The sequence below is a fragment of the Bolinopsis microptera genome, chromosome 3 (assembly GCF_026151205.1).
Source record: "Bolinopsis microptera isolate Bmic1 chromosome 3, MBARI_Bmic_1.0, whole genome shotgun sequence".
NCBI classification, from domain to species: domain Eukaryota; kingdom Metazoa; phylum Ctenophora; class Tentaculata; order Lobata; family Bolinopsidae; genus Bolinopsis; species Bolinopsis microptera.
In genome coordinates this window covers 13,742,993-13,769,010 of record NC_087074.1, presented here as the reverse complement: position 1 = coordinate 13,769,010, position 26,018 = coordinate 13,742,993, and the positions used below count along the sequence as shown (strand labels likewise).

Sequence of the window (26,018 nt, the reverse complement as noted above, 5' to 3'; positions counted from 1 at the left end):
AGATCATTTCCCGATTAAAATGAAATGAACACAGTACACATTTACAGGGTTTAAATACAATGTTCTTCCTATACTACACGACCTTCAAATACTCCACCATCAAAGACAAATACCTGGGTATCTACTACTACTGCGGAATAGCTGCTGTAATAATCTACTCTATCCTCACTATTTTCATCAACAAAGGTTATCTCCAGATCGACCACTCTCCCCACGGCGCTGTAACTTTAATATCAGATTCTATTGACAACAACCTGACTCTGCCCAACAGTGATCATTATTGTTGTGAGGGCCCTGATTGCGAAGTCAAATGTTTTCTGATAGACGGAAAAGAGCTAGCTTGGCCGCTGGACAAGGATTCTGTTACTATTTCCTCTTTCTTTAAAGAAAGATATCAAACAATTCTCCCGGGTCTGAAAATAACAGAAAGCAGCGAGGAGGCTCAGTATTTCGCTAAAAAGCCCGAAGCTATGGATATCAAGGTAGAGCATTCCGTACATTCCAGAAAATCCACCAAAACGGGAACTCAGCGGACCATGCGAGGAACACTCATGTCCCACAACGGCAGTCTTATCAAGGAGTTCAACTCTTACGAGCGTGCTGATAGGCTCTCTCTCAAGGACATTATAGACGCCTCGGGGATGGGATCTCTGGATGACATCTCGGACTCACCCAATGGAAACAACAAATCGTTCCGCCGGAAGGGATGTCTGATGTTAGTAACCATATTCTACCATAACATCCTGTCCTCAATGCTCGGCACCACCCCTCTCAGTTACACCTACACTGTAGAAAGGGTCCCCTACACCCCTCACCGTGTAGAAGAGATAATCCCAATGGTAACGCCCTCCTACTGGAACAGCAAGGTGCCCCTGAACAGCGTCACAGCGGAGGAGCGTTACACTAACCCCCAGCACAGACTCCTCCGCAAGCGTTACGGGGTTCACATTAAGTTTGTGCAGAGTGGGGCTATCGGGCGGTTTTCTCTGTCCCACTTGCTGCAATGTCTCGCTACCTCCATGAGTTTGATCACCCTTATCACCACAGTTGGGGATATTATCGCCTTGTATCTACTCCCTCAGAGTAAGTATTACAGAGAGGTTATATATGGGATGCATGAGGATGACATTGTTGATCACACTCAATCTGAAACTGATCTCAGTAAGAGTAAGTCTGAGTAGATAACTTTACATTTAATGCCCCTGTTTTAATTTTCTTACTTTTTTGAATCTGGCCAAATAACGAAATGACCAAGATGTAGTATAAGGTAGAGATGTATAATAAAGTTTTAAATGCTCTTGATATAAGTACATATTATACATTATACTTGTGATGATTGTTATCTCAGTTTGTTTAACTTTTACATTTGACATGTTTGAAGATTTTTTTCCTTCATTTCATAGATTTTCAGTTTTCTAACTATTTGTGTGTTTAAAATTTTGATTTATTTGCTCATTTTGACCAGACTATTTTTGTATTAATTTCGTGTGGAACTCTGATTGATATAACTTATTAAACTCTAATAATTTGATTTATCTTAGCTGAATTATAAAGTTCTTTAAGGGGTTTATAATTTCTTTTAACTGTAGTACGGTATAAAATGTTTAATGATATTCAATATCTGTTCGTTCAGTGACACAACTTGTATCACTTCTATTAAAGAGTTAAAACTTCCGACCCAAAGCTAACATTGTCACATTGTATACTATTCCTTTAAATGCTAATTAAAGCGTATTAGATAGCAATTATAGCACATTTTATTATAACCGTTTAAAACTAAAGTTAATAATTATGTTTTATAATTAGCACAAGGAGAAGGGATGGTCGTCCGGGCGTTCCTTTGCGTTTTGTTAGCTACACTAATGCACGTTGCTCTGATTCTTACTGGCTGGTTTGACAGAGTTACCACGGAACTGGGCTATGATATGTACGCTGAAAGAGTGGACTCTGTTCCCTTTCTCCCGTTTCCCATGCCAATGAACACGCTTATAAACTTTGGGTACGCTTACGCTGGGCTTGCTTGGTTACCCACTTTCTCCAAAGGTTCAGATCTTTGGGGCGAGTCCTTCTGTTGGTACAGCATTTTCTACAGCATGATGCAGCTAGCTAGGATTGTATACCAGACACAACGCACCGCTGTACTAGACCAGTGGATCACTACAACTATATTCTGTCACGTGACACTCTGGATTATATCCCTCCCCTCCTGCGACGGGATCCTGATTCGATCCCTCAGATCCCTCAACCAAAGAGCAATCCTGATAGTCTCCTTTCTAAGTTACTTCTTATCGCTCTGCTCGGAGATAGGGTTTGATATCGCCCTGGTTGTACACATGCTGGCAGCAGTCCGTGTTGGTTACGAAGCTCACTTATCCAGTGGTAATGATTTCAGTGGTGATGTATTTAGGAAAGCTTTTCTGTGCTGCCTCGGTTTTGTTGTGCTGAAAGTTGCTGATTTGCCTCTGAGGGAGTACTGGACTCCTAATTGTTTTTCGGGCCATTTCTTGTCTAAGATTTGCGATGTGGGTCAGATTTATTATGTAGCCGAGTTTGTGCATGTTCTTACTGGTAAGAAATCCGAAACTCTCAAATCTGAGTGAGTATTTAACGATCTGCTGTCAATTCAGTGTGAATCAAGGCTTAAAATAGAACATTTTTGGCAGCATTTTGTAGATTAAATTTTAATTGGTCTATGTTTATTTGTATTATTTAGTAGTGTGGGTAATTTATTGATTTGAGTTAGTCTATTATTGTTACTGATTATTAATTGTATCGTTATATCATCCTTTTATTATGCTCCTTTCGATTATCATTATCTCTACGCTCATTTTTGTTTTAAAATGTTTTGACATAGCCTTGAATCGTTTGATGAAACTTTTTTATTAATGCGACATAATAATATGATTCCAAATTTCTTAAATTTAAAAGCATAATTGGATCTATGAATAATGATCACTTCATTACATCCATCTTGATTTTATAACCAGCAGATTTTCAAGCTATATTCGCTCATTTAAGAGTATTCATGAATGTTAGAAATAGATAAGGAGACCTGAAAAAGAGACCCGGAAATGCCCAAAAGACCACGAGGTACGGACGAAGTGAAGTCTCTAATTGATTTGAGACACGATGATCAGAGGATAAACGTTATTGCAGTGGTGTACTCCAGTACTCCTGCTACTAAAGCTAAAGGTAATAATTAATATTCGTCTGTCAAGTTTCTCCTACTTCGGCCTACCTGTGGTGGCTTCTAAAAACTTGAAATTACAATAGACATACACTAAATTCTCGAAATCTAGTGACCAACTTTTCGCGGCTGTGGTATATATATAATATTTATTCACTGTGTTGGAGCTGCACAAGATCTGATTACCAAGTTTTAAGGTTTTAGTTCTCTAGATCGTAATCCCCTGACAAGTCCTGTAGTTAAATTAGGGTCTCGTCATCAATAGTAATTCGCTAATTCCACTCTTTCACACCCACTTCCCCTATTAAACAATTTACACTGTACTGGTCCAATAGCCAATAATAATTGAATATTTATTGGCAGAGGCAGGCTGCATTTTCATGGTTTGCCTGCTATCACTTCACAGGTACAATTTACACTTCATACCTATACAGTTTGCACTTAACATGCAGCACACAATTGCACAATGCACATGCGCGGCGTGTACTATCTTATCATGTATAACAATAGACAATAGTAACATGCGCTTCCGCAGGAGCGTCCCACTACGTAAAGTTCGACTTAGTAGACAACACCACCTCCAATATAGTCACGTGTCTATTATTCGGAGCGCTGGAGCTCCTCCCTGACGTCAGCACTTTCAGCCATCCTGCTGTGATCCGTCTCAGACGGTTCGATGTGGTGACATTCCAGGACCGAGCCCAGCTCCAGAACACTCCTGGTCACAGCTGGTGCATGTTCGGTAGGGACACAGACTCTTTTAGACCTGAGGATAGGAGTCATGAGAACACTGCTAATAGTTTGACCTCCGCGGAAAGGGACAGAATCACGGAGCTGAGGTGTTGGCTCAGATCGGATAGTTTCAATGAGACTGTTTATGAGAGAGGTCCTGTTTACATTCCATCCCAATTTGTTCCTGAGAGCACGAATAGTATTGTGAAACAGACCGGGAAATTTAATAAGTTTTCTACAGGTTACCTCTTGCTAAAATACATAGAAAACAACCTGTTCTTTGATTTGGTAGCTCAAGTGATCGGCATTAGTTTCAAAACTGAATGTTCCATAATCCGTTGTTTCGACGGAACTAAACCCTCCATCAAGACCTTCAAGAACAATTCTCTGTACATGAAAACCCACCTCTCACAGCTAATAACCGCTCAATTGTTTGATCTTTACGTTGATATCACAGTGTACGATGAACACAACATAGTGGCCGAAGCAGTGGAGGTCGGTAGTTTCCTGGAGTTTAAAAATCTCCACTGTTACATTCCATTAAGTAGTGAAACCAGCGAGGTTATCCTGCACAAGGGGTTTCAGTTTGGCAGAGGAATGCGAATACTGCTTCCTGACCACGACTCCATTCCTTCAGTACAACAGAGAATAGACGAGATACAAGTTAAAAACACCACAACCTGGACTGCTCCTTCTCCTCCTTTATACGATGAAGAATCTCCTCCCGTCACCCAGCTCATCCACCCTGACCTACCCCTCTCCTCTATTATCGATATCCTAGAAGCAGAAAAAGACTCCACTTCCCCCTCCTCCCTGTACCGTATCAGAGTGTTTGTAGACAGCTACACACCTGACAACTACCCCTCGTTCATCAGGCAGTTCTGTGAACCTTGCAGCTCCTTCTCCTCCTCGGAACAATGTGGGAAGTGTGATGCTCTGTGTTTAAACCTGGAACTGTTCTTTAAACTCCAGGTCCGGGATATGCAGGATGGGTTTGAGGGTGAAGTAAAGTGTTTTGCAAGTGCAGCGAGAGAGTTCCTAGGGGTGGAGGAAGGAGGAGGGTTGAGTATGGGACGGTTGGAGGGGGTGGAGAGAGTGGTGGGACAGTGGTGTGATCTCGGTGTTATTTGTGTGAAGGGAGCTCTTCTTCTGAAGGGGTGCTCTATTAATGTGGGGTAATTGTGTAGTTTCAATGTGAGATATAGTGTCTTTAAACTGATCCATCTATTCCTGGTAAGTAGACTGAGGAATTCCGTGGTTTCTATATTAACTGTTATTTACAGTTGTGGTTAAATAACCAAACTTTATTTTGATTTCATTGTTTTTATTAAAGTTTCCAGTTTTAATGTTCCAGAATTGTTTTCCGGAGAATTTTTTCCCCAGAGTTTTCCGAAAATTCTTTTTTTAAAGTATGAATTAGTAATTTATAGACCACTGATATGTTTTGCTTGTTTATTTATTCACGGCTCACGCTTATTATATAATATCGAACTATTGTATGTTTTAAATTATATTGAATAGCATTGTTTTGGGAGTTTTTGAATCGATCTAAATTCGTGAGTAGCTATGTCTATTGTCTCCTCTCATTGAATATTATTTATTTGCATTTTTCGCGACTGACTGTTGAGTCTTGTACTAATTAGATTGTGTCCGGAAGTGGGAAATAGTATGAATGTTATGTTTAAATTTCGGTTACATCCCTGAATAGATTAGTCACTAAGTGGCGACTGGCGATGCAAGTTTATTCTGCATGTTGGTCAGTTGAAATTAGTTAGAAACAATGATTATTTAGAAATTCCTTTTCACGTGCTTTATAACCAAACGTGCAGCGTGTGCCTACCATTAGCCACGCACTTATCTAATCAACTCATGCTGCTTTAGGATGTCAAGCGGGAAGAAGAACAAGATAGAATACAAAGTTCAACTGCTTGACGACTCTACTATAAGCTGCCGGGTCGAGGTATCTGTGATCTTACACTTATGTATTGTATATAAAAAGAGTCTTAGCACACTTTCATTTCTTTTTTATTGAACTTTGATCACACTTCTATCAAACCTTGTCAACTCCTCTGTAAAACTGCCAAATTTTGAGTGGTTGCTTCAAAGCAACATATCGCACCACCATTTTTACAAGTTTAAAATCTCCAACCATTCACTGGTTATTACCGGAAACAAGAATTTGCTCGTTTTATTTCTCTCCACAGTTATGACGCCATGGTTTACACGTATAATACTGAATTTTAGGTTTTAAGAATAGTTTCAGTGTGCCAGGAATCTCAGTTTAAAATTCGACTCATCTCATCCAGATACCATAACTAGCTCAACGTCTCACGTCAACATATTTCACCTTAAATATGGCAAGTTTACTGCTTATCAATGCTTCCTGGTAAATAGTTTTACTTCTTCGTGTTTAAAATTAAGATATATAGCATCACGGTTATCTCATGCTGTTCTAAAGTAAAGCCGCTTGAGCTCTTTTAGATTTTGGTAATTTTATCAAAATTTTAATATCTTATCTGTCATCAATGTGTCATGTAAACTTGTATTTTCTGCAAAAACCGAAACGGAACATAAATTTTAATAATTGTGTGTAATTTTGTGTAATCTTCCCGCCTGGCATTTCCTAAGCTGAAATGAGAGTGTAAAAAGAAGTGGAGGAGTTCGTGGCTAGCACTATGAAATTTTGATAAAATCCGGGCGGAGTACCACTAAATTATGAGGGGTGGAAAGTGAAAACAAATTAGCACACGTAATGACAGGTTGAGAGGGCCGTGTTGGGTGTATACCGTGTGGTAAAATACTCCTCCTGGTATTTCACCTCACTCATCCACACTTGCTATTTAACTTGAAATTCCGTTAAATTATCGAATATTGTTGTATATTTATATTATAACCTCATTGTTAAATTGCATAATATTTAACTAGTTTTTCATCCTGCATCATATAAGGTATATTATGAATCGTGAGCGCTGTTTCACTTCCGTTGCGCCCAAAGACATTTCTATTTTTAAATCGAAATTCCTTTTAAATTAAATTTCCCTCAAGTGATCAACTTAAGTCATTCGAGAGGAATGAAGAGTTTGAAGATATAATGTGGAATGTTATTCCCGAGATTGCTGAAACATTTAAATCAAATTATTTGACATTGAACTTCCGTTTTTTTACCCACATTTTACCTTCAGAAAGGCTCAAAAGGCGAAGAATTGATAAACCAAGTGTTTATATTTCTGGAGTTAGAAGAAAATGACTTCTTTGGGCTGTGCTATTCCCACGCAAAACAGGGCGATTTATCATGTTGGTTACAGAGCAAGAAACCTATCCACAAGCAGATAGGAAGTAAGTGCACCACTTTTACGTTCACTTTTACTTTCACTTTCACTTCCGTTTCTGTAAAGTAAGTATAGCTGTGGCAGTTTCTTATCTGTAAAATGTAATCCGTACGCGGTTTCACGCCATATAAAGTTACTGGAAGCTTCAAACTCCAGTAATCTAATCACATAACTTTAATGCTGTAATGTTGGTGGGGCACTCTTTTCTCGGAGACAAAACAACAGTTACAAAATGCCAGAAAAGTGAATTTGTTACTTTCAGCGTCTGCTGGTGGGTACCAGTTTAGGTTCAGAGTAAAGTTCTACCCACCTGACCCTGCTAGAATACTTCAAAAAGAGATGACCAGGTTTGAGAAATTACTGTATTTATTAATTAGTAATTACTGTGTGTGATTTGACTGACTATCAAACAGTCGCTTCAATAATAATGTCTTGTCCTAAGTGATTTGTAAATTGTAAAGTAGACCTGGTGATCATTTGAAGCCATGGTGTATGTCGTAATTATTTATAAATCTGCTGCTTGAGTCTTGACCCTACATTGTTGTCAGTAAAACAGTCTCGGTCCGGTATCTATTTTGTTGTTTAAGTAACCGAGTGTAGCCTATTTAGTGCTCATTGAAATGTATTATAATATGTACACAGTATGGTCCACGGTACGGTCCACTAATGGGGGGGGGTCCAACTACAAAAAATACGAACGCACCCCTAAAATTTTCAAATTCGTATTCGTATTTTTCGTATTTTTCGTATTTTTACAAATCGTCATTTTGATAAATAGAAGATCACACATCTTCGTAATAATCAGATCTAACTCAACTTATGCAGTGAAGAAACATTAAAATAATATGTAAACCATCATGTATCATACATAAAACCTGGTGTGCAACAACAAAAACGATGAACCCACACAAAATTATGAAATTCGCTCCCCTTTTATCGTTTTTTATTAAATTTGGGATATATTTGTGATCCATTTTTATGTTTTATTGGAAATTGGTCCATTCAATTGGACATATACATTCCAATAGTATGTTTTTAAAGGGGTTTTTTTTTTACTGCAAGGGGGGTATATCTCCCTACCAGTTTAAAATTATCAAGAAATCCCCCAAACCCCAGTGCTTTTGTCTCTTGTGAAAACGGGTTGTTTGCTCATTATTTTATCCCCGTTTCTTTTTTAAACTTATTATGTATTAGTACAAAACTAGGGGACCGTGTTAAATTTTTTTGGGGCCTCTTTAAAAATAAACCCTAATATCCCCCTTTTGTACAAAAGCACCCTTTAAATAAAGTCCCAAATACATTTGTATCGTGACACATGCTTTTAAAATTTTGGGTTGAGTCCTCCTCCCCCATCCCCCTCCCAACCTAAGTTTTTCTTCCTCCGGGGTATTCCCCCTCCCCCCTTCTTCCCTCCTAAGTCTTCCCCCGAGGCCCTCTTAGTTTTTTCCTCCCCTCCTCAGTCCCCCTCCTCCCTTCCATCCCGTCCCCCTTTCCCTTTCCCCCTCTTAATTTTTTCCCCCCCCCTCCTCCTCTCCCCCCTCCCCCCCAGTTTCCCCATTTCCCCCTCCTCCCTTTCCCCTCCCTTTCCTCCCCAAACAGTCCCCCGCCCCAGGGCCCTTTAAAATCCCTCCTCGTTCCCCGTCCTAGTCCCCTCCTCCCCTCCCCCCCTGAGTCCTTCTCCGAGTCCTCCTTTTGACCTCCTTCTCACCTCCTCCAAAAGTCCTCTTCCCCCCTCAGTCCTCCCCCAGTTCTCCCCTCCTCAGTCCCCCCTCCTCCTCCTCCCGCCCCCCTCCTCCTTTCCCAAAACCTCCTCCTCCTCCTCAGTCCTCCCCCATCCTCCTCCTAAATCCCCAGTCATCCTCCTCCTCCTCATCCCCCTCCACCTCCTCAGCCTCCCCCGGAAACCCCTCCTCAACATTCCCCTTTCCCCCGTCCTCCTCATCCCCTTTAATTTCCCCCTCCTCCCTTTTTTTTCATCGGGGCCCCCTCCTCGCCTCGCTCTTTGTCCTCAGTCCTCCTCCCGGCCTTTTCCTCCTCATTCCCTCCCCCCCTCCCCCCTCCCCCTCCTCAGTTCCCCGTCCTCATTTTTCCCAGTTCCTCAATTCCCTCCCCCCTCGTCCCGTCCTTCCTCCAGGGCCTCCCCGGCTTTAGACCCCCTACTCTTTAGTCCTTCCCCCCTCCTCCCCAACCCTCCTTATCCCCCTCCTAAGCTTTTTTCCTCCTAAAACTCTTCCCCCTGAGCCCCCATCCCCCTCCTCCTTCCCCCTCTTTCCCTTTTCCCCCTCAAACAGTTCCCCTTCCCCCCCATCCCCCTTCATAGTCGTCCTCGTTCTCGTCCTTAGTCCCTCCTCCTCCTCCTCAGGTCCTCCTCCTGAGTCCTCCTCCTCATTCTCCTCCACAGTCATCTTCTTCCTTTTCCGTCCTCCCCCAGTCCTCATCCTCATCAGTCCTCCCCCGGACCCCCCAGTCCTCCTCATCAGTCCTCCCCCAGTCCTCCTCATCAGTCCTCCCCCAGTCCTCCTCCTCCTTCCCCAGTCCTCCTCCTCATCCTCCTCCTCAGTCTCCTCCTTCTCCTCCTCCAGTCCTCCTCCTCCTCAGTCCTCCTCCTCTTCCTACTCCTCAGTCATCCTCCTCCTCCTCAGTCCTCCCCCAGACCTCCTCCTCATCAGTCCTTCCCCAGTCCCTCCTCCTCCTTCTCCTCCTCCTTCTCCTTCTTATCAGTCGCCTCCTCCTCGTCCTTGCTCTCGTCCTCAGTCCTCAGTTCTCCTTGTCCTTAGTTCTCATCCTTTTACTTATCCTCCTCCTCCTCAGTCCTCCCCCAGACCTCCTCCTCATCAGTCCCTTCCCCAGTCCTCCTCCTCCTCCTCCTTATCCTCCTCCTAAGTCCTTTCTTCCTCCTAAGTCTTCTTCCTCCTGAGTCCTCATCCTCCTCCTCCTTCTCCTCTTCCTTCTCCTCCTCATCAGTAGTTCTCCTCAGTCCTCTTCATAGTCGTCCTCGTTCTCGTCCTTAGTCCTCCTCTCCTCCTCAGTCCTCCTCCTGAGTCCTCCTCCTCATTCTCCTCCCACAGTCATCTTCTTCCTTTTCCGTCCTCCCCCAGTTCCTCATCCTCATCAGTCCTCCCCCAGTCCTCCTCACAGTCCTCCCCCAGTCCTCCTCATCAGTCCTCCCCCAGTCCCCTCCTCCCTTCCCCAGTCCTCCTCCTCAGTCCTCCTCCTCAGTCCTCCTCCTCAGTCCTCCTCCTGAGTCCTCCTCCTCATCCTCCTCCTCAGTCTCCTCCTTCTCCTCCTCAGTCCTCCTCCTCCTCCTCCCTCTTCCTAACTCCTCAGTCATCCTCCTCCTCCTCAGTCCTCCACCAGACCACCTCCTCATCATCCTTCCCCAGTCCTCCTCCTCCTTCTCCTCCTCCTTCTCCTTCTTATCAGTCGCCTCCTCCTCGTCCTTGCTCTCGTCCTCAGTCCTCAGTTCTCCTTGTCCTTAGTTCTCATCCTTTTACTTATCCTCTTCCTCCTCAGTCGTCCTCAGTCCTTCTCCTCCTCAGTCATCCCCCAGTTCTCCTCCCCCTCCTCAGTCCTCGTCCTCAGTCCTCCTCATAGTCGTCCTCGTCGTCCTCGTCTTCCTTCTCAGTCCTCCTCGTCCTCAGTCCTCCTCGTCTTTAGACCTCCTACTCATCAGTCCTTCCCCAGTCCTCCTCCTCCTTCTCCTTCTTATCAGTTGTCCTCCTCCTCGTCCTCGCTTTCGTCCTCAGTCATTCAGTCCTCCTCGTCCTTAGTCATCATCCTTTTACTCCTCCTCCTCCTTCATCCTCCTCAGTCCTTCTCCTCCACAGTCATCCCCCCAGTTCTCCTCCCACTCCTCAGTCCTCGTCATCAGTCCTCCTCATAGTCGTTCCTCGTCTTCTTCTCAGTCCTCCTCGTCCTCAGTCCTCCCGTCTTTAGACCTCCTCCTCATCAGTCCTTTCCCAGTCCTCCTCCTCCTTCTCCTTCTTATCAGTCGTCCTCCTGCTCCTCCTCAGTCCTCCTCGTCCTTAGTCCTCATCCTTTTACTCCTCCTTCCTCCTCAGTCCTCTTCAGTCCTTCTCCTCCTCAGTCATCCCCCAGTTCTCCTCCCCTCCTCAGTCCTCGTCCTCAATCCTCCTCATGGTCCTCACCTGAGTCCTCCTCCTCATCCTCCTCCACAGTCCTCTTCCTCCTCTGAGTCCTTCCCCCAGTCCTCATCCTCCTTCCCCAGTCCTCCTCAGTCTCCTCCTTCTCCTCCACAGTCATCCTCCCAGTTCTCCTCCCACTTCCTCAGTCCTCGTCCTCAGCCCTCCTCATAGGCGTCCTCGTCTTCCTTCTCAGTCCTCCTCGTCTTTAGGACCTCCTCCTCATCAGTCCTTCCCCAGTCCTCCTCCTCCTCCTCCTTCTCCTTCTTATCAGTCGTCCTCCTCCTCCGCCGCAGTCCTCCTCGTCCTTAGTCCTCATCCTTTTAACTCCTCCTCCTCAGTCCTCTTCATTCCTTCTCCTCCTCAGTCTCCCCCCAGTTCTCCTCCTCTCCTCAGTCCTCGTCCTCAGTCCTGAGTCCTCCTCATGGTCGTCCTTCTCCTCCTCCCCTTCCTCCTCAGTCCTCCTCCTTCTCCTCCTCCTCCTCCCCTTCCTCCTCAGTCTTCCTCAGTCCTCCTCCTCTTTCCTTTTCCTCCTCCTCCTCAGTCCTCCTCCTCCTCTTCAGGGCATCATGTTTGCGAAAAGTGGAAGGCTAAAGGTAAACACTTTATCACGGCTCCAACGTTCCAGGACCTCATAACTGGCCTTGAAGGGATGGTTCATTATCTAGTCCAATGTGCAACTAAGTACAAGGACTGTGATATTGCTCCCTGGCATTTTGTTTCCGACTCTTGCGAACAATTGTTTGCTTTCCTTCGCACTGGCTTCCACAAAGGACGCCAGACGAACCTATCGAGTGCTTCGGTTGTGCACGGGGCAGCAAGGAAAAATCGGTGCCTTGAGCTTGATGCGAAAGGCAGCCATCTTGTTGCGCATGACGTTGCACACACTCGGGGGAAGACACTGATTCCCGATCCCAACCAAACACGGGTGTACATTGTACAAGGGCAGAGACACCAGCCTCAAGAAACTTAGGAAAGCACTCAGGGAAGGCATCGACATGGGGAAGGATATGATTCGTGCTCACAAAAAGCTGTCCGGGTGCGAACTCGATATACCTACTGAACCTGACTGTTACACTCTAGTTGATGATGATGACAGGGAAAAGGCTGAGCTTGAGGCTCCCAATGATGATGATGATGAAATGGAGATGTACAACCCAGTCAACTGGAGTTCTCACAACCGACGGCCGTTGGTACCATGTTTGATACTGCTGCTGAGAAGTTCATGAACGACGGTCGGTCATCAAGGCAGGTCATACACGCCAAAGGAGAATCAAAGGCTACAGTATCGCCAGGGTGTCACTTTCTCAGCCATTTGAATCGCTTGGAAAAGACTGTAAACGTGTATCTGTTGGTGACAAGGGCTGATTGGGCGGACATCTGTCCGACAGCAACATCTGTCCGAAAGCTGAATTAGGGATTTCGGACAGATGTCGTTGTCGGACAGGAGTCGTGTTTGGCGACATCTGTCCGAAATTTGGATCATATTGTAATTTCGGTTCACATTCGTATTTCACAAGCTCACATGTAATCTCGTGACGTTCTAAAGCTGATGTGATCGCTTAAGATCTGATCCATCGATACGTGATTGACTAGTTGAGAACAGATCGTGCTAGCCGTACCCTAACAAGCTGTCGATCACATCACAGGACATGAGTACATATAGGACAGCAGTATGGAGATCACTTATCGCAATCCACAATGGCAACCAATCTTCAGTTTATCCCTGGACGCAAACAAGGCTCGGACAACCCTGTCCCTAAATGGCTTCAGATACGTCTTCGACAAGCGAAGAGACGACACCTCCTACTGGAAATGTTCGGATTTCCGAAAGGGTTGCAGAGCCCGCATCCGTACCGTGGACAGACAAATGATCACTCCTACTCCTGACCACACTCACGCTGTCCACCATGCTGAAACGACCGTCCACGTCAGCAAACAGGACTTGAAAAGAAAGGCTTCTGGCGGAGATCAACCAACGAAATACCTCGTATCTGAAGCAGTCGGTGGATTGGGTTACGAATCTAGAGCAAAGCTTGGCTGCCAGCTATCATCCCTCAACAGAATGGTACAGAGAAGCAGAAAAGCAGCTAACAGACACCCTTCTAACCCGAGAGATCTTGGAAACGCTCTCCATTCCTCCAAACTACATCCTCTCTACCGACAACGAACCAATGATGCTCTGGGACTCTGGATGGGACGAACAGACTCGTCGATCTTTCCTTTGGGGGACTCCTAAGAACGCAGATCATATGGTGGACGCGGAGCATTGGGTAGTCGACGGTACCTTCAAATCCGCACCTAATCTCTTCCATCAGCTCTTCACAGTGAACTATTGTCCAATTTATCGACATCAAATGAAAATAAACTGTGGTAGTAAACTATGGCTCAGATCATATCTCAAATTGGACATGTTACGTATACAATTTAGCAAGTAACAGTTTAGATCATGTCTCTAATTGGAAATGTGTCGTATTGAAATCAGGTCACAATTTCGGACAGATGTCGTTTTTTTTCTCGTACCCTGATTCGGACAGATGTCGCTGTCGGACAGATGTCGCTGTCGGACAGGAGTCGTGTTACCACAAGGGCTGGTTCGACAAGAAAAAATTCAAGCAAGCTGTCAAGTTCCGCCGGCAGGCTCTGTTCATGTCAACATCGCATATATTCAGCAAGGCTGACAGGTCGTCTGTCTGCTGTGTACCCACTAATTCCTTTTGTTCTACCCATCAGAACTAGGGACCCAACTTACTAGATTTTAAAAGTATGCGTATTTGGCAATAATATTCTGTGATGTAGCATTCAAAGACCTTTATAAATCACAATTAATACATCATAATATCTGAATTGTGATAATATCCCGGTTATTTTGACATTTACGCTTACGTGAGATTGACAAGCAGCTAAACTCCAATTATTAATTAGTAGGTAATCGTAGTATTGTATTTTCATTTGTTCACCAGTTTTGCTGCGTCTTATTTATCTTCTCTGATGTCATACAGTGTAATATACAAAGATACAACGGAGAATACCAATGGATTTATAGATCCATTTCTCTGGGATGTTTCGTTATTTCTAGAGTAACAAAATGTTGGTAAAAAATACGAAAAAATACGAAAAAATACGAACGCACCCCTAAAATTTGAAATTCGTATTCGTATTTTTTGTAGTTGGACCCCCCCCCCCACTAATATACACCGTAATTATCCGAACAGTGTTTGAACTATAGGGGCTGTATAATATACTGTACTACTGTACTACTGTACTACTGTACTACTGTACTACTGTACTACTGTACTACTGTACTACTGTACTACTGTACTACTGTACTACTGTACTACTGTACTACTGTACTACTGTACTACTGTACTACTGTACTACTGTACTACTGTACTACTGTACTACTGTACTACTGTACTACTGTACTACTGTATAATATAAGGATGTTTACTATGTGTATTGTTTATTGACCATGATTAGGGGCCATGACGGAGATTAGAACTTAACGTTCTTGTGATTTCATTATCTGTGTGTGCTGGATAAAATGTATGGTCAATGAATGATGATGGTTTGAGTGATTCTGATATAGGGGGTCATGCATAAAATCGAAGTTGAATTGTTCATTGTTGAGTAATTACTTATATATGAAAAAATACTTGGGTTTTCCTGGTTCTTAGATTTAGTATTCATAAAACTCTAGTACAAGCTGACCCCCATACACAGGACTTGTTTTATGATATATTCGTTTGTGTCAAATGGAGGAGTTGCAGGAGTGCAAGTGGTGTAATGAAATATTGATTATTGCGAAATAATTCGATGGTCACAGCTAGTTTCTGCTGTGGTCACAGCTGCTGCCTTGGTCACACTTGACTAAGCTGATAGTCACACAGCACACAAAATTGTGTTAAACCTTATAAATGTGGATTCTGGTGGGAGGGAAATTATGCTTGTTTTACCACGTGACAGTGTATCGGGGTTTTTATTGGTCAATACTGGAAGTTGATTGGTCAATACTGGAAGTTGATTGGTCAATACTGGAAGTTGATTGGTCAATACTGGAAGTTGATTGGTCAATACTGGAAGTTGATTGGTCAATACTGGAAGTTGATTGGTCAATACTGGAAGTTGATTGGTCAATACTGGAAGTTGATTGGTCAATACTGGAAGTTGATTGGTCAATACTGGAAGTTGATTGGTCAATACTGGAAGTTGATTGGTCAATACTGGAAGTTGATTGGTCAATACTGGAAGTTGATTGGTCAATACTGGAAGTTGATTGGTCAATACTGGAAGTTGATTGGTCAATACTGGAAGTTGATTGGTCAATACTGGAAGTTGATTGGTCAATACTGGAAGTTGATTGGTCAATACTGGAAGTTGATTGGTCAATACTGGAAGTTGATTGGTCAATACTGGAAGTTGATTGGTCATATGCTTCACCTCCCCACCAGAATCCACGTCATCTATACTCCCTATTCTTTCCAGGTACTCATTTGTGTGTCAACTAAAGAAAGATATAGCTGAGGAGCGATTAACGTGCTCGTCCAACACTGAGTGTACGCTGGCTGCGTACGCGCTCCAAGCGGAGATGGGAGACTTCGACAGCGATGAGTATCACGAGGAAGGTTATATTCAACAGTGTGCCTGGTTCTGTGATGTGGTGAGTTTCAACCTTCGGCTTTTTACTTGTTTGGTTTCATTATATATTTCTACTTTCTACCACGTTTCGGTCATTCTGTTATTTTTAAATATATATAATTCTAAAAAGTAATAAAAATGAATGATCAGGAGTGTTAAATTTTACCAAATACATCCATCAGTTCACCAAATTATCTACTCAGACTTACTCTTATTGAGATCAGTCTCAGATTGCGTGTGATCAACAATGTCATCCTCATGCATCCCATATATAACCTCTCTGTAACATAGGTGCAGATTTCGTTTTGAGGTGAACTTTTAGGTTCCCGAGAAATTTTCTTAAGTTTGCTTTTTTCCTCCTCGGGCACATTCGTAACATACGGGCCAGGTAAACCTAAACTACATATTGACCGTTATGTACGTCGGTATCTGTCGAGGAGCCAAATCATCTGAAAAGCCCTAAACCTATATTTTGCTCAGGCACGTAGCCAGGATTTTTCTTTGGGGGGGGGGGGGGGGGCTGTCGGCGAGCGAAGCTGCAAGCTGTGGCAGGGGTCTGGGGGCGCGGCCCCCAGCGGGGTCCAGGTAAGGGGCGGACCCCATTGGCGGGGGCTAGGGGGGCGCAGCCCCCCGGAAAAATTTTGCGAAATAGGGTGTTTTAGGCTAAATTGAAAGTTTAATGAATTTACAAAAATGTATAGTTTGGCATAATCATTGCCTACAATCCTGACCTGAGTAATTTACCCCTTTGAGACTTTATTTTGGGTTGAAAATTGAGTTTATCGAGAGGAAGTGAAAAATCTCTGGTTCAAATTTGGATTTGAAGCCATGTTTAATTTTTTCTGTTGAGGTCAATTTTTTGCGCAGAAAGCGTCCGATTTTAGGGGAAAAAATGTATGTTTGCTTTTAATTTTTATGGTGCCGACGGCACCTGAAATCGACGAAATCTGCAGGGGTGCTCTGTAATACTTACTCTGAGGGAGTAGATACAAGGCGATTATATCCCCAACTGTGGTGATAAGGGTAATCAAACTCATGGAGGTAGAGAGACATTGCAGCAAGTGAGACAGAGAAAACCGCCCGATAAGGGGGGGGGGGGGGGGGGGAGGGGGGTGGGGCGTGTTCCAATGGTTAAAAAATGGTGAAATTTTAAAATTTGGAAACTCAATGGGGTGTATTCTGATACTATACGACAATACCAAGATCTCAACGAGATTTGTTTTTCTTAAAGCTAGCTATGCTATGAGTTGAAGTATTTCACTGTTGTAAAATGTAAGTGCATGTATTGTATCTATAACGATTATATTGGACGATTTCAGAAAAATTCGTTATTCGTTAACCATTGACAATATTGCATGTTCTTTTATTTGTTCAAGTAATGCGAGAACATCTTGATAATTTCAGCAAATTAAAAACGCTCCCCCACCAGCCCTGTAAATTACTAAATACAAACTACTCCTAAAAAGAACCACACACCAGCCCTTAAAACACAAACTACTCCTAAAAACACTCCTCCACCAGCCCTTAAAACACAAACTACTCCTAAAAAGAACCACACACCAGCCCTTAAAACACAAACTACTCCTAAAAAAACACTCCTCCACCAGCCCTTAAAACACAAACTACTCCTAAAAACACTCCTCCACCAGCCCTGAAATAGTCAATTTACTAATTACTAATTAGCTTCATATTGAATAACTACTCCATTATTCCTGCGCTTTTGTTTCTTCTTTAACTGTTTTCTTTCCTTTCGAGTTTCAGTTAGGTCCTCACTTAGGTCCTCACTTTTCATTTCTTTCGTGGACTTTGGTTTTTTGTGATTGTTCTCGTTCTCTTTTGTTCTGTCTACCTTCAGCTTACAAATAAAATGTTCGTCTTCAAAAATTATGACGTAATCTTTGAATTTCATCCGAACACATTCCTCACACTTTTTAAGGAATTTTCCCAAAAACACGAGGTGTCTGCCTTTACCCATTTCCCGCGTGGTCTCGAGATCCAGAGGAACCTTCCTCCCGCACATAGTTGCACTGAAGTCAGAACGCTTTGGCATCACATCATTTGACTTAGGAAAATCTTCAAAATATTCGTATATCCTTCCGAGCTTGACGTATCTTGCATTGAATGTGATGTAAAACTTTGTTAATCCAACGTGTATTTCGATGTTGTAGAATTGCAGAAAAGGAGGGTCATTGTTGTGGCAAAAGACAGCAGCGGCTTGGTTTCTGGAACAGGGCACATGAGTTTCAGTCAGTAGTTCGGAGCATATGTCAGCAATTGAAATACTATCGGTCGCGTTTAGCATTTGTGTGTCTAGGGTGGTATTTGTAGAATGTTTGCCTAGGTCATTATGTGCCTGCCTAGGATGGTGTGTGATACTAGCTGCACGGAAACAGTGGAACCGCCTGGAATCGTAGTGAACAATTCCGTTTTGGCGAATTTTATCTTTTATCTTGTCCTCAGTCTTCCCCATCAATATGTCCCAAAAAGCAAGTTGGCGACTTATTAAACTTATGGAGGTTCTACGACCAGTTTCAAACCCGTGCAATCGACATAGAGCAATGGCGGTGCGATCATTAAATTCATCATCGCATATGGGTTGATAATCGCCGCTGAGCACCATGAGGGCACCCCGCTCGTCACGTTTTTTCAAGAATATCTGAAGTTCTGCTAGCTTCATTTTATCCTTTTTGGATAGTTCTCGGTGTTCTTGTTTATCAATATTTGCTAACATTAAGCTTCTTACGTATAACTCAAAGTGTATTGAAGGAGGTTGTAAGGTCTGTACGTCTCTGTGTGACTGTGAGACTTTGCTGGGGACACTTCTTTGACAATCGCAGGACTCATCATATTGAGGAGAATATGTGAACTTAAACGTATTTGGGTAAAACACTACTTCGGACACTTCTAGGGACCAGTATTTCCTTTGGTTTCCAACGTATTCCGATTTAAGATAACCGCCCACAATAACAGGATTACGTTGTCCTTCGTTCTCGTTATCCACTGCCTCTTTCCATCTGGACGGCTTTTCCCGACTTTTATTCCCTTCTATGTTCACAGATAGAAAAATCAATAAAAGCACTGAAATTAATGTCCAGTATGTACCTCGCAACATCCCACTATCTGAGTTGGAGAATATTTTGATACACCAATCGTCCGAAGTGCAACACAAGTATCTAGCAAAGGAACCAAACTAGTTAAAATTTAAATTCAACTTCAGCTCGATCCTAATCGAGGGGTGTGGACAACAAGCAATGATTTATTTTCCATCAGGATTTCAGCTTGTTATTACGCGAGCTTTTGAAAGCTCGCGTCATAATGATTAAGACTATTTATTTAAATGAGATGAAAATAATTTATTTGCCGCCCCGCTCTCCTATCATCTCGTAAAATTATTTGGTAAACACGAGATTTTAATTCAAAAGTTTTAAGTGTGAACTCGGATATTGATGAAGTTGCAAAGGCCGGTGTAAAACTGGACTATATGAATAGAGTATCAAAAATAAATAGAATTATCAACAATTTCGGTAGTTCGATGGTAAAAAGACTATTGAGAAAATTTGGTTAATACCTCCGCATTCTTGAAAATCTCGTTGGCTGATGCCCTGGCATCCTTTTCAGACATCATGTCAGACAGTATGTCTTGGCTGGTACCTGTACCCAAATGGTAACTGCCACTGACCACTGTAATCACTATACATAGAAGATTAGAGATTAGCCAATAGCCATGTCATACTCTGAAAATTACGTAGAAATGGCGACCTTTGAAATCAAGCTTATATACTTTCGACTTGAAATAGATCTGTTGTAAGGAAGTTTTAACCTAAATATCTTAGCCCTAATTTTTAAAATTTACTTTTTGATATTGTTTTAACTCACTTAAGTACCCCTAGAGTCTCGACTTGATATGAGAGAAGGTGGGGCCTGTTTCAACCTGTAATTTGATAATTTAGGGCTGGCACATTTCCATAAATTGTCTCTCGTCCATAAAATCTAGAGTATTGTACACAGACTTCCTTAAAAGAGACATGGCTCGGTAACAAGTAAGTCTTCAGTATTAGCATTTAAAATTTCAAGTGAATAACTTTAATTAGGGTGCCGTAAATGTGCAGGCCAGGTAGAATTGGCAAATACTGGCCAATGTTGTCAAAAAGATGCCCTTCTTCATGGTTAGATGGTTATTAGAGCTTTATTTACCAAAGACAACATATATATAATATATTACATGATTCATTTCTTCTATCCACCCTAACACTTATGTCTGAATTTAATAATTGTGGTATGGAATGCATTAGTTACTATGCCAACATTGAGAAAGTCGCCACACTTATAATGTCTGTAAGAGACTCTTGATACATTTTTGGGGTGTGATATGTCGTGAAAGATGATTTGATTTCTACGCTATAAATATAAATCTCTATAAATTACGAAGTTTTGGGGTTGTCTAATGTTTGGACTCACTTATGTATAATTTATGTTATTTACATAATATTATATTAACTTATCAAGATAACAGTTGAGATAATGTTAGAGGGTAAAGATATTGATTAAACTTTGTAAAAAGTTCTTTTTTGCGTGGGATCAATTGACCTTTGCAAAAACTGTAGTGTTGCGAAAGGATGAATTATAACTAACATGTTCTCATTATTTCAGACACCGTCAATGGAAGAGAATATCAGAGATGCTCACAAATCGTTGAGGTATGTTGTACAAATATCACGCTTATTTTGCTGTGTACATGAAGCGGTGTACTAGTGTTTTGTGTTTGTAAACACTTATCCGCACATGATCTCGACAGGAATGTAGATAGGAGCTTTTGAATGAATATAATATTGCGTTTGATCACTCTGCATAGCACAGAATATCTTTAAATGTTTAACAGCAGCTCTTCTGCTCAATATGGATCGCTGCATGATACTATGGCTCGAACGCCTGCGGAGTGAAATCAACTGCTCAATTATCAATTTCACAAATACCTAGTTTCTTTTAACACCTTACACATTCTCGATGATTTTAAGAAAAATTATGTTGTATCCTGACATGTATCGAAGATGATATCATAGCTATAAATTTTATATTTTGCCCGCGAAACTCAGTAAAAAGGGACGTTTGTGCTGATTCCAAGTGATTTAGCTGTGCTACTGATTTAATTTAACTGTCAGATAATCATGTTTGAGATGAGAGTGTATACACAGTGTACACACTACATACATCACCAAGTACATGTTCTTGTGGCCCCCTCTGTAAATATAGTTTAATAAGCTGTCTAGACTGTGTTTCAGCGTGCTACAAAATAAGAACTGTGTTCAATCATGATGCATGATTCTATTGCTTGTATATCTAATTAATTAATTCTATTTAGCTAATCAAACTGGATGCTAGGACATGGTATCAAGTTTTGGTAAAATCTTGACAACTTCACACCTTTACACTTTACCGCTCAAATCAGCTGTTAATTAGTTAATTAGTTAATTAGTCAATTATAAAGTATTTTGTGTCAGGGGACAAAGCCCAGCAGAAGCGGATGTGCTCTTCCTTGACATTGCCAAGAAATTGGAGCTATATGGTATACACCAGTTTGAGGCTGTGGTTAGTCTTCCTTTTCTTCTTCAATTTCTTCTTTTAAGCATTATTTTGTTTTGAAGTTTTCACATGTAACTTACAAAGATCGGCCATGATGCCATTATTAAGTAAGATCTAATTCTAGAAATTACTTACAAGATGTAACCCTGATGGAGTAGTTTAACACACATTGTCAAAAACCTTACAAAAGTCATTATATATGTCTTTATCAAGGAAATAAAAATGTAAAATGATAAGATGAAATATCAGTGACTTGCAGCAACTGAATCGTGTCTGGGTACATTTACTACTTCCTATGGTACAAGGGGGGTTTACTGCCACATTATACATTTCTTACTAACTGTAAAGTTTAAACACTGCGAGCGTGCGCTACTGGACCTCAAGCTCTTTAAATGTTTTGTGTACCATTGCGCGGCAAGTAGGAACTTAAAATAATACACTATATTATTAGCAATTACACTATATAATACACTATATTTAAATACAATATATTATTATTATTATTAAAATAATACAATAATACACTATAAATTATTAATAATTACACTATGTAATACACTATATTATCATTAAAATACTACACTATTTTATTAATGGTGGTACATGCACACGTGACCATTCCAGCAGACTGACCGCTGAAATCAGCACAATAACATTGTCATTTACCGTGAGCCAGTAAGTAATTCCCCGTCACAACTCTTTTCACTCCGCTGTATAAAAGCTATTTCATCTCAATTTTATAGCGGGTTTTATTGAGATGACGTCAGGGTAGCATTACTCACAGGCCACTGAACAAAGTATTGTGTGTGGCGTATTTAATGTTTCACTTTAACTATTCGCATTGTGACTACAATATACCCCAACCTTTGTCCCTTGTTATTTAAAGAGACTTGCAGTGCCTTCTTGATGAAGTTAAATAGTTTAAACGCGGTCACTAAATTCAAGTTGTGTGAAGCAGCCACAGTTAACATATTCTTTGAAAGCATCTTCTCCACATTATAGATGTTTAAAAGGTAAAGTTTGTTAGCCAAGTTTATAATCCGCTGTAGAGACAATAGTGTTTGAAAGTTTAAACAACAGCAGCAAATAATGACATGATGTGGCACACTTATCACAAAGATTGAATATCATTACATTTTCACACAATTCAAGAAGTTTCCAGAATCGTCTCATTTTTCGAGGCTAGAGAATGCTCCGATGTAAAATTCCAATGTGTTGCAGACTGCACTCTCACTGTCCCTAAATCTTTAAATCGTGGAGTCTTGCCAGAATGCATCGAATTAAGGGATTTCGTGTCATCGGATAAATTTAGGGATCACGTTTACATTTGGTCACTAAGTGTACAATTAGGCTTGCACAGTGTATAATATTATACAAGTAGTAGATACACACGGTTTGAATTTTGCAGTAATTGCACATGGCGGTGCACGCGTTGCATTAACCATGTTAATTGTACAATGCACTCAACCGAGCAAATTATGTGTGAATTCACAATTGCTCTATATAAAATAGTAAAATGTGGCATTTACAGCTGATCACATTTTAGAATTAAGGACAGATCATTAAAGAAAGATTTGTCTTTAGCAACAAATCACAGTTTTTTATCGAGGTCCGGTCCGTCTTTTTTTGAAAAAAATTGTTACTCAAAGGAAAGTTTGGATATTACAGTGTTATCCGTATGAATGATGTTCTTAGTAATTTCTTGTAATGCAGGAATGCAGAATATCATTTTTTAATATGTTTATGAGGTACAGACAATTTATTTACTATTCTACAGGACAAACACGGTTCAGCAATACATGTGGCAGCGGTTTGGAATGGAATTCACATATTTAGATGCGGCTCCAAGCAGAATTCCTTTCCCTGGTTTGTTTCCATTTCAAATCCTATGACTTACTAGTTGCCAATGTGGAGAGCACGTTTCCTTGATTTTTGTAGTGGATTTGTAGTGCTTTTCACCCCTGTAGTGCTTTTATGTTCCGGGGTAGGTGGGACATGTTTTGGTTTAAAAATGGGTTCTGCCTGTCCCAAACCATCATAAAAATCAAGTTTCGACCTCTCAACCCACTCGGGCCACTCCCAGGGGCCACGCCCATCCCAAAATGACCGAAATCCAGCTAAATCCAGACTTTAAAATCTTTACCCCTGTAGTGCTTTTATGTTCCGGGGTAGGTGGGACATGTTTTGGTTTAAAAATGGGTTCTGCCTGTCCCAAACCATCATAAAAATCAAGTTTCGACCTCTCAACCCACTCGGGCCACTCCCAGGGGCCACGCCCATCCCAAAATGACCGAAATCCAGCTAAATCCAGACTTTAAAATCTTTACCCCTGTAGTGCTTTTATGTTCCGGGGTAGGTGGGACATGTTTTGGTTTAAAAATGGGTTCTGCCTGTCCCAAACCATCATAAAAATCAAGTTTCGACCTCTCAACCCACTCGGGCCACTCCCAGGGGCCACGCCCATCCCAAAATGACCGAAATCCAGCTAAATCCAGACTTTAAAATCTTTACCCCTGTAGTGCTTTTATGTTCCGGGGTAGGTGGGACATGTTTTGGTTTAAAAATGGGTTCTGCCTGTCCCAAACCATCATAAAAATCAAGTTTCGACCTCTCAACCCACTCGGGCCACTCCCAGGGGCCACGCCCATCCCAAAATGACCGAAATCCAGCTAAATCCAGACTTTAAAATCTTTACCCCTGTAGTGCTTTTATGTTCCGGGGTAGGTGGGACATGTTTTGGTTTAAAAATGGGTTCTGCCTGTCCCAAACCATCATAAAAATCAAGTTTCGACCTCTCAACCCACTCGGGCCACTCCCAGGGGCCACGCCCATCCCAAAATGACCGAAATCCAGCTAAATCCAGACTTTAAAATCTTTACCCCTGTAGTGCTTTTATGTTCCGGGGTAGGTGGGACATGTTTTGGTTTAAAAATGGGTTCTGCCTGTCCCAAACCATCATAAAAATCAAGTTTCGACCTCTCAACCCACTCGGGCCACTCCCAGGGGCCACGCCCATCCCAAAATGACCGAAATCCAGCTAAATCCAGACTTTAAAATCTTTACCCCTGTAGTGCTTTTATGTTCCGGGGTAGGTGGGACATGTTTTGGTTTAAAAATGGGTTCTGCCTATCCCAAACCATCATAAAAATCAAGTTTCGACCTCTCAACCCACTCGGGCCACTCCCAGGGGCCACGCCCATCCCAAAATGACCGAAATCCAGCTAAATCCAGACTTTAAAATCTTTACCCCTGTAGTGCTTTTATGTTCCGGGGTAGGTGGGACATGTTTTGGTTTAAAAATGGGTTCTGCCTGTCCCAAACCATCATAAAAATCAAGTTTCGACCTCTCAACCCACTCCCAGGGGCCACGCCCAACCCAAAATGACCGAAATCCAGCTAAATCCAGACTTTAAAATCTTTACCCCTGTAGTGCTTTTATGTTCCGGGGTAGGTGGGACATGTTTTGGTTTAAAAATGGGTTCTGCCTGTCCCAAACCATCATAAAAATCAAGTTTCGACCTCTCAACCCACTCGGGCCACTCCCAGGGGCCACGCCCATCCCAAAATGACCGAAATCCAGCTAAATCCAGACTTTAAAATCTTTACCCCTGTAGTGCTTTTATGTTCCGGGGTAGGTGGGACATGTTTTGGTTTAAAAATGGGTTCTGCCTGTCCCAAACCATCATAAAAATCAAGTTTCGACCTCTCAACCCACTCGGGCCACTCCCAGGGGCCACGCCCATCCCAAAATGACCGAAATCCAGCTAAATCCAGACTTTAAAATCTTTACCCCTGTAGTGCTTTTATGTTCCGGGGTAGGTGGGACATGTTTTGGTTTAAAAATGGGTTCTGCCTGTCCCAAACCATCATAAAAATCAAGTTTCGACCTCTCAACCCACTCGGGCCACTCCCAGGGGCCACGCCCATCCCAAAATGACCGAAATCCAGCTAAATCCAGACTTTAAAATCTTTACCCCTGTAGTGCTTTTATGTTCCGGGGTAGGTGGGACATGTTTTGGTTTAAAAATGGGTTCTGCCTGTCCCAAACCATCATAAAAATCAAGTTTCGACCTCTCAACCCACTCGGGCCACTCCCAGGGGCCACGCCCATCCCAAAATGACCGAAATCCAGCTAAATCCAGACTTTAAAATCTTTACCCCTGTAGTGCTTTTATGTTCCGGGGTAGGTGGGACATGTTTTGGTTTAAAAATGGGTTCTGCCTGTCCCAAACCATCATAAAAATCAAGTTTCGACCTCTCAACCCACTCGGGCCACTCCCAGGGGCCACGCCCATCCCAAAATGACCGAAATCCAGCTAAATCCAGACTTTAAAATCTTTACCCCTGTAGTGCTTTTATGTTCCGGGGTAGGTGGGACATGTTTTGGTTTAAAAATGGGTTCTGCCTGTC

General features: G+C 42.2%; 4 protein-coding genes across 5 annotated transcripts in view; 3 read left to right on the top strand and 1 right to left on the bottom strand.

The window, feature by feature from the left end:
* The window catches only part of LOC134813596 (tyrosine--tRNA ligase, cytoplasmic-like), a 54,603-nt gene extending 47,542 nt beyond the window's left edge, over positions 1–7,061 (bottom strand). Inside the window, exon 1 of the mRNA XM_063821458.1 lies at positions 7,051–7,061. The gene's annotated coding sequence lies outside the window, so the exon portion shown is untranslated. The remainder of the gene's footprint in view (positions 1–7,050) is intronic.
* On the top strand, positions 52–5,544 carry LOC134813512 (P2X receptor A-like). 2 transcript variants are annotated; one of them, XM_063821330.1, is made up of 2 exons: positions 52–3,192; positions 3,723–5,544. In XM_063821330.1, the coding sequence occupies exon 1, from the start codon at positions 60–62 to the stop codon at positions 1,179–1,181; it is 1,122 nt and encodes a 373-aa protein (XP_063677400.1). In that variant the 5' UTR covers positions 52–59; the 3' UTR covers positions 1,182–3,192; positions 3,723–5,544. The 2 variants fall into 2 exon arrangements, with proteins under 2 accessions (XP_063677400.1, XP_063677399.1); XM_063821329.1 differs by having other exon boundaries at positions 2,986–3,192.
* LOC134813513 (transmembrane protein 187-like) lies at positions 1,821–2,778 on the top strand. The gene has a single exon (XM_063821332.1). It carries the CDS (start codon positions 1,821–1,823, stop codon positions 2,598–2,600), a length of 780 nt encoding a protein of 259 aa, XP_063677402.1. The 3' UTR covers positions 2,601–2,778.
* Positions 5,802–26,018, top strand: part of LOC134813594 (FERM, ARHGEF and pleckstrin domain-containing protein 2-like) — a 59,982-nt gene continuing 39,765 nt past the window's right edge. The window contains exons 1-7 of the mRNA XM_063821453.1: positions 5,802–5,879; positions 7,102–7,255; positions 7,511–7,595; positions 15,876–16,050; positions 20,679–20,725; positions 21,527–21,614; positions 23,386–23,474. Coding sequence (XP_063677523.1) covers positions 5,802–5,879; positions 7,102–7,255; positions 7,511–7,595; positions 15,876–16,050; positions 20,679–20,725; positions 21,527–21,614; positions 23,386–23,474 — 716 coding nt within the window. The remainder of the gene's footprint in view (positions 5,880–7,101; positions 7,256–7,510; positions 7,596–15,875; positions 16,051–20,678; positions 20,726–21,526; positions 21,615–23,385; positions 23,475–26,018) is intronic.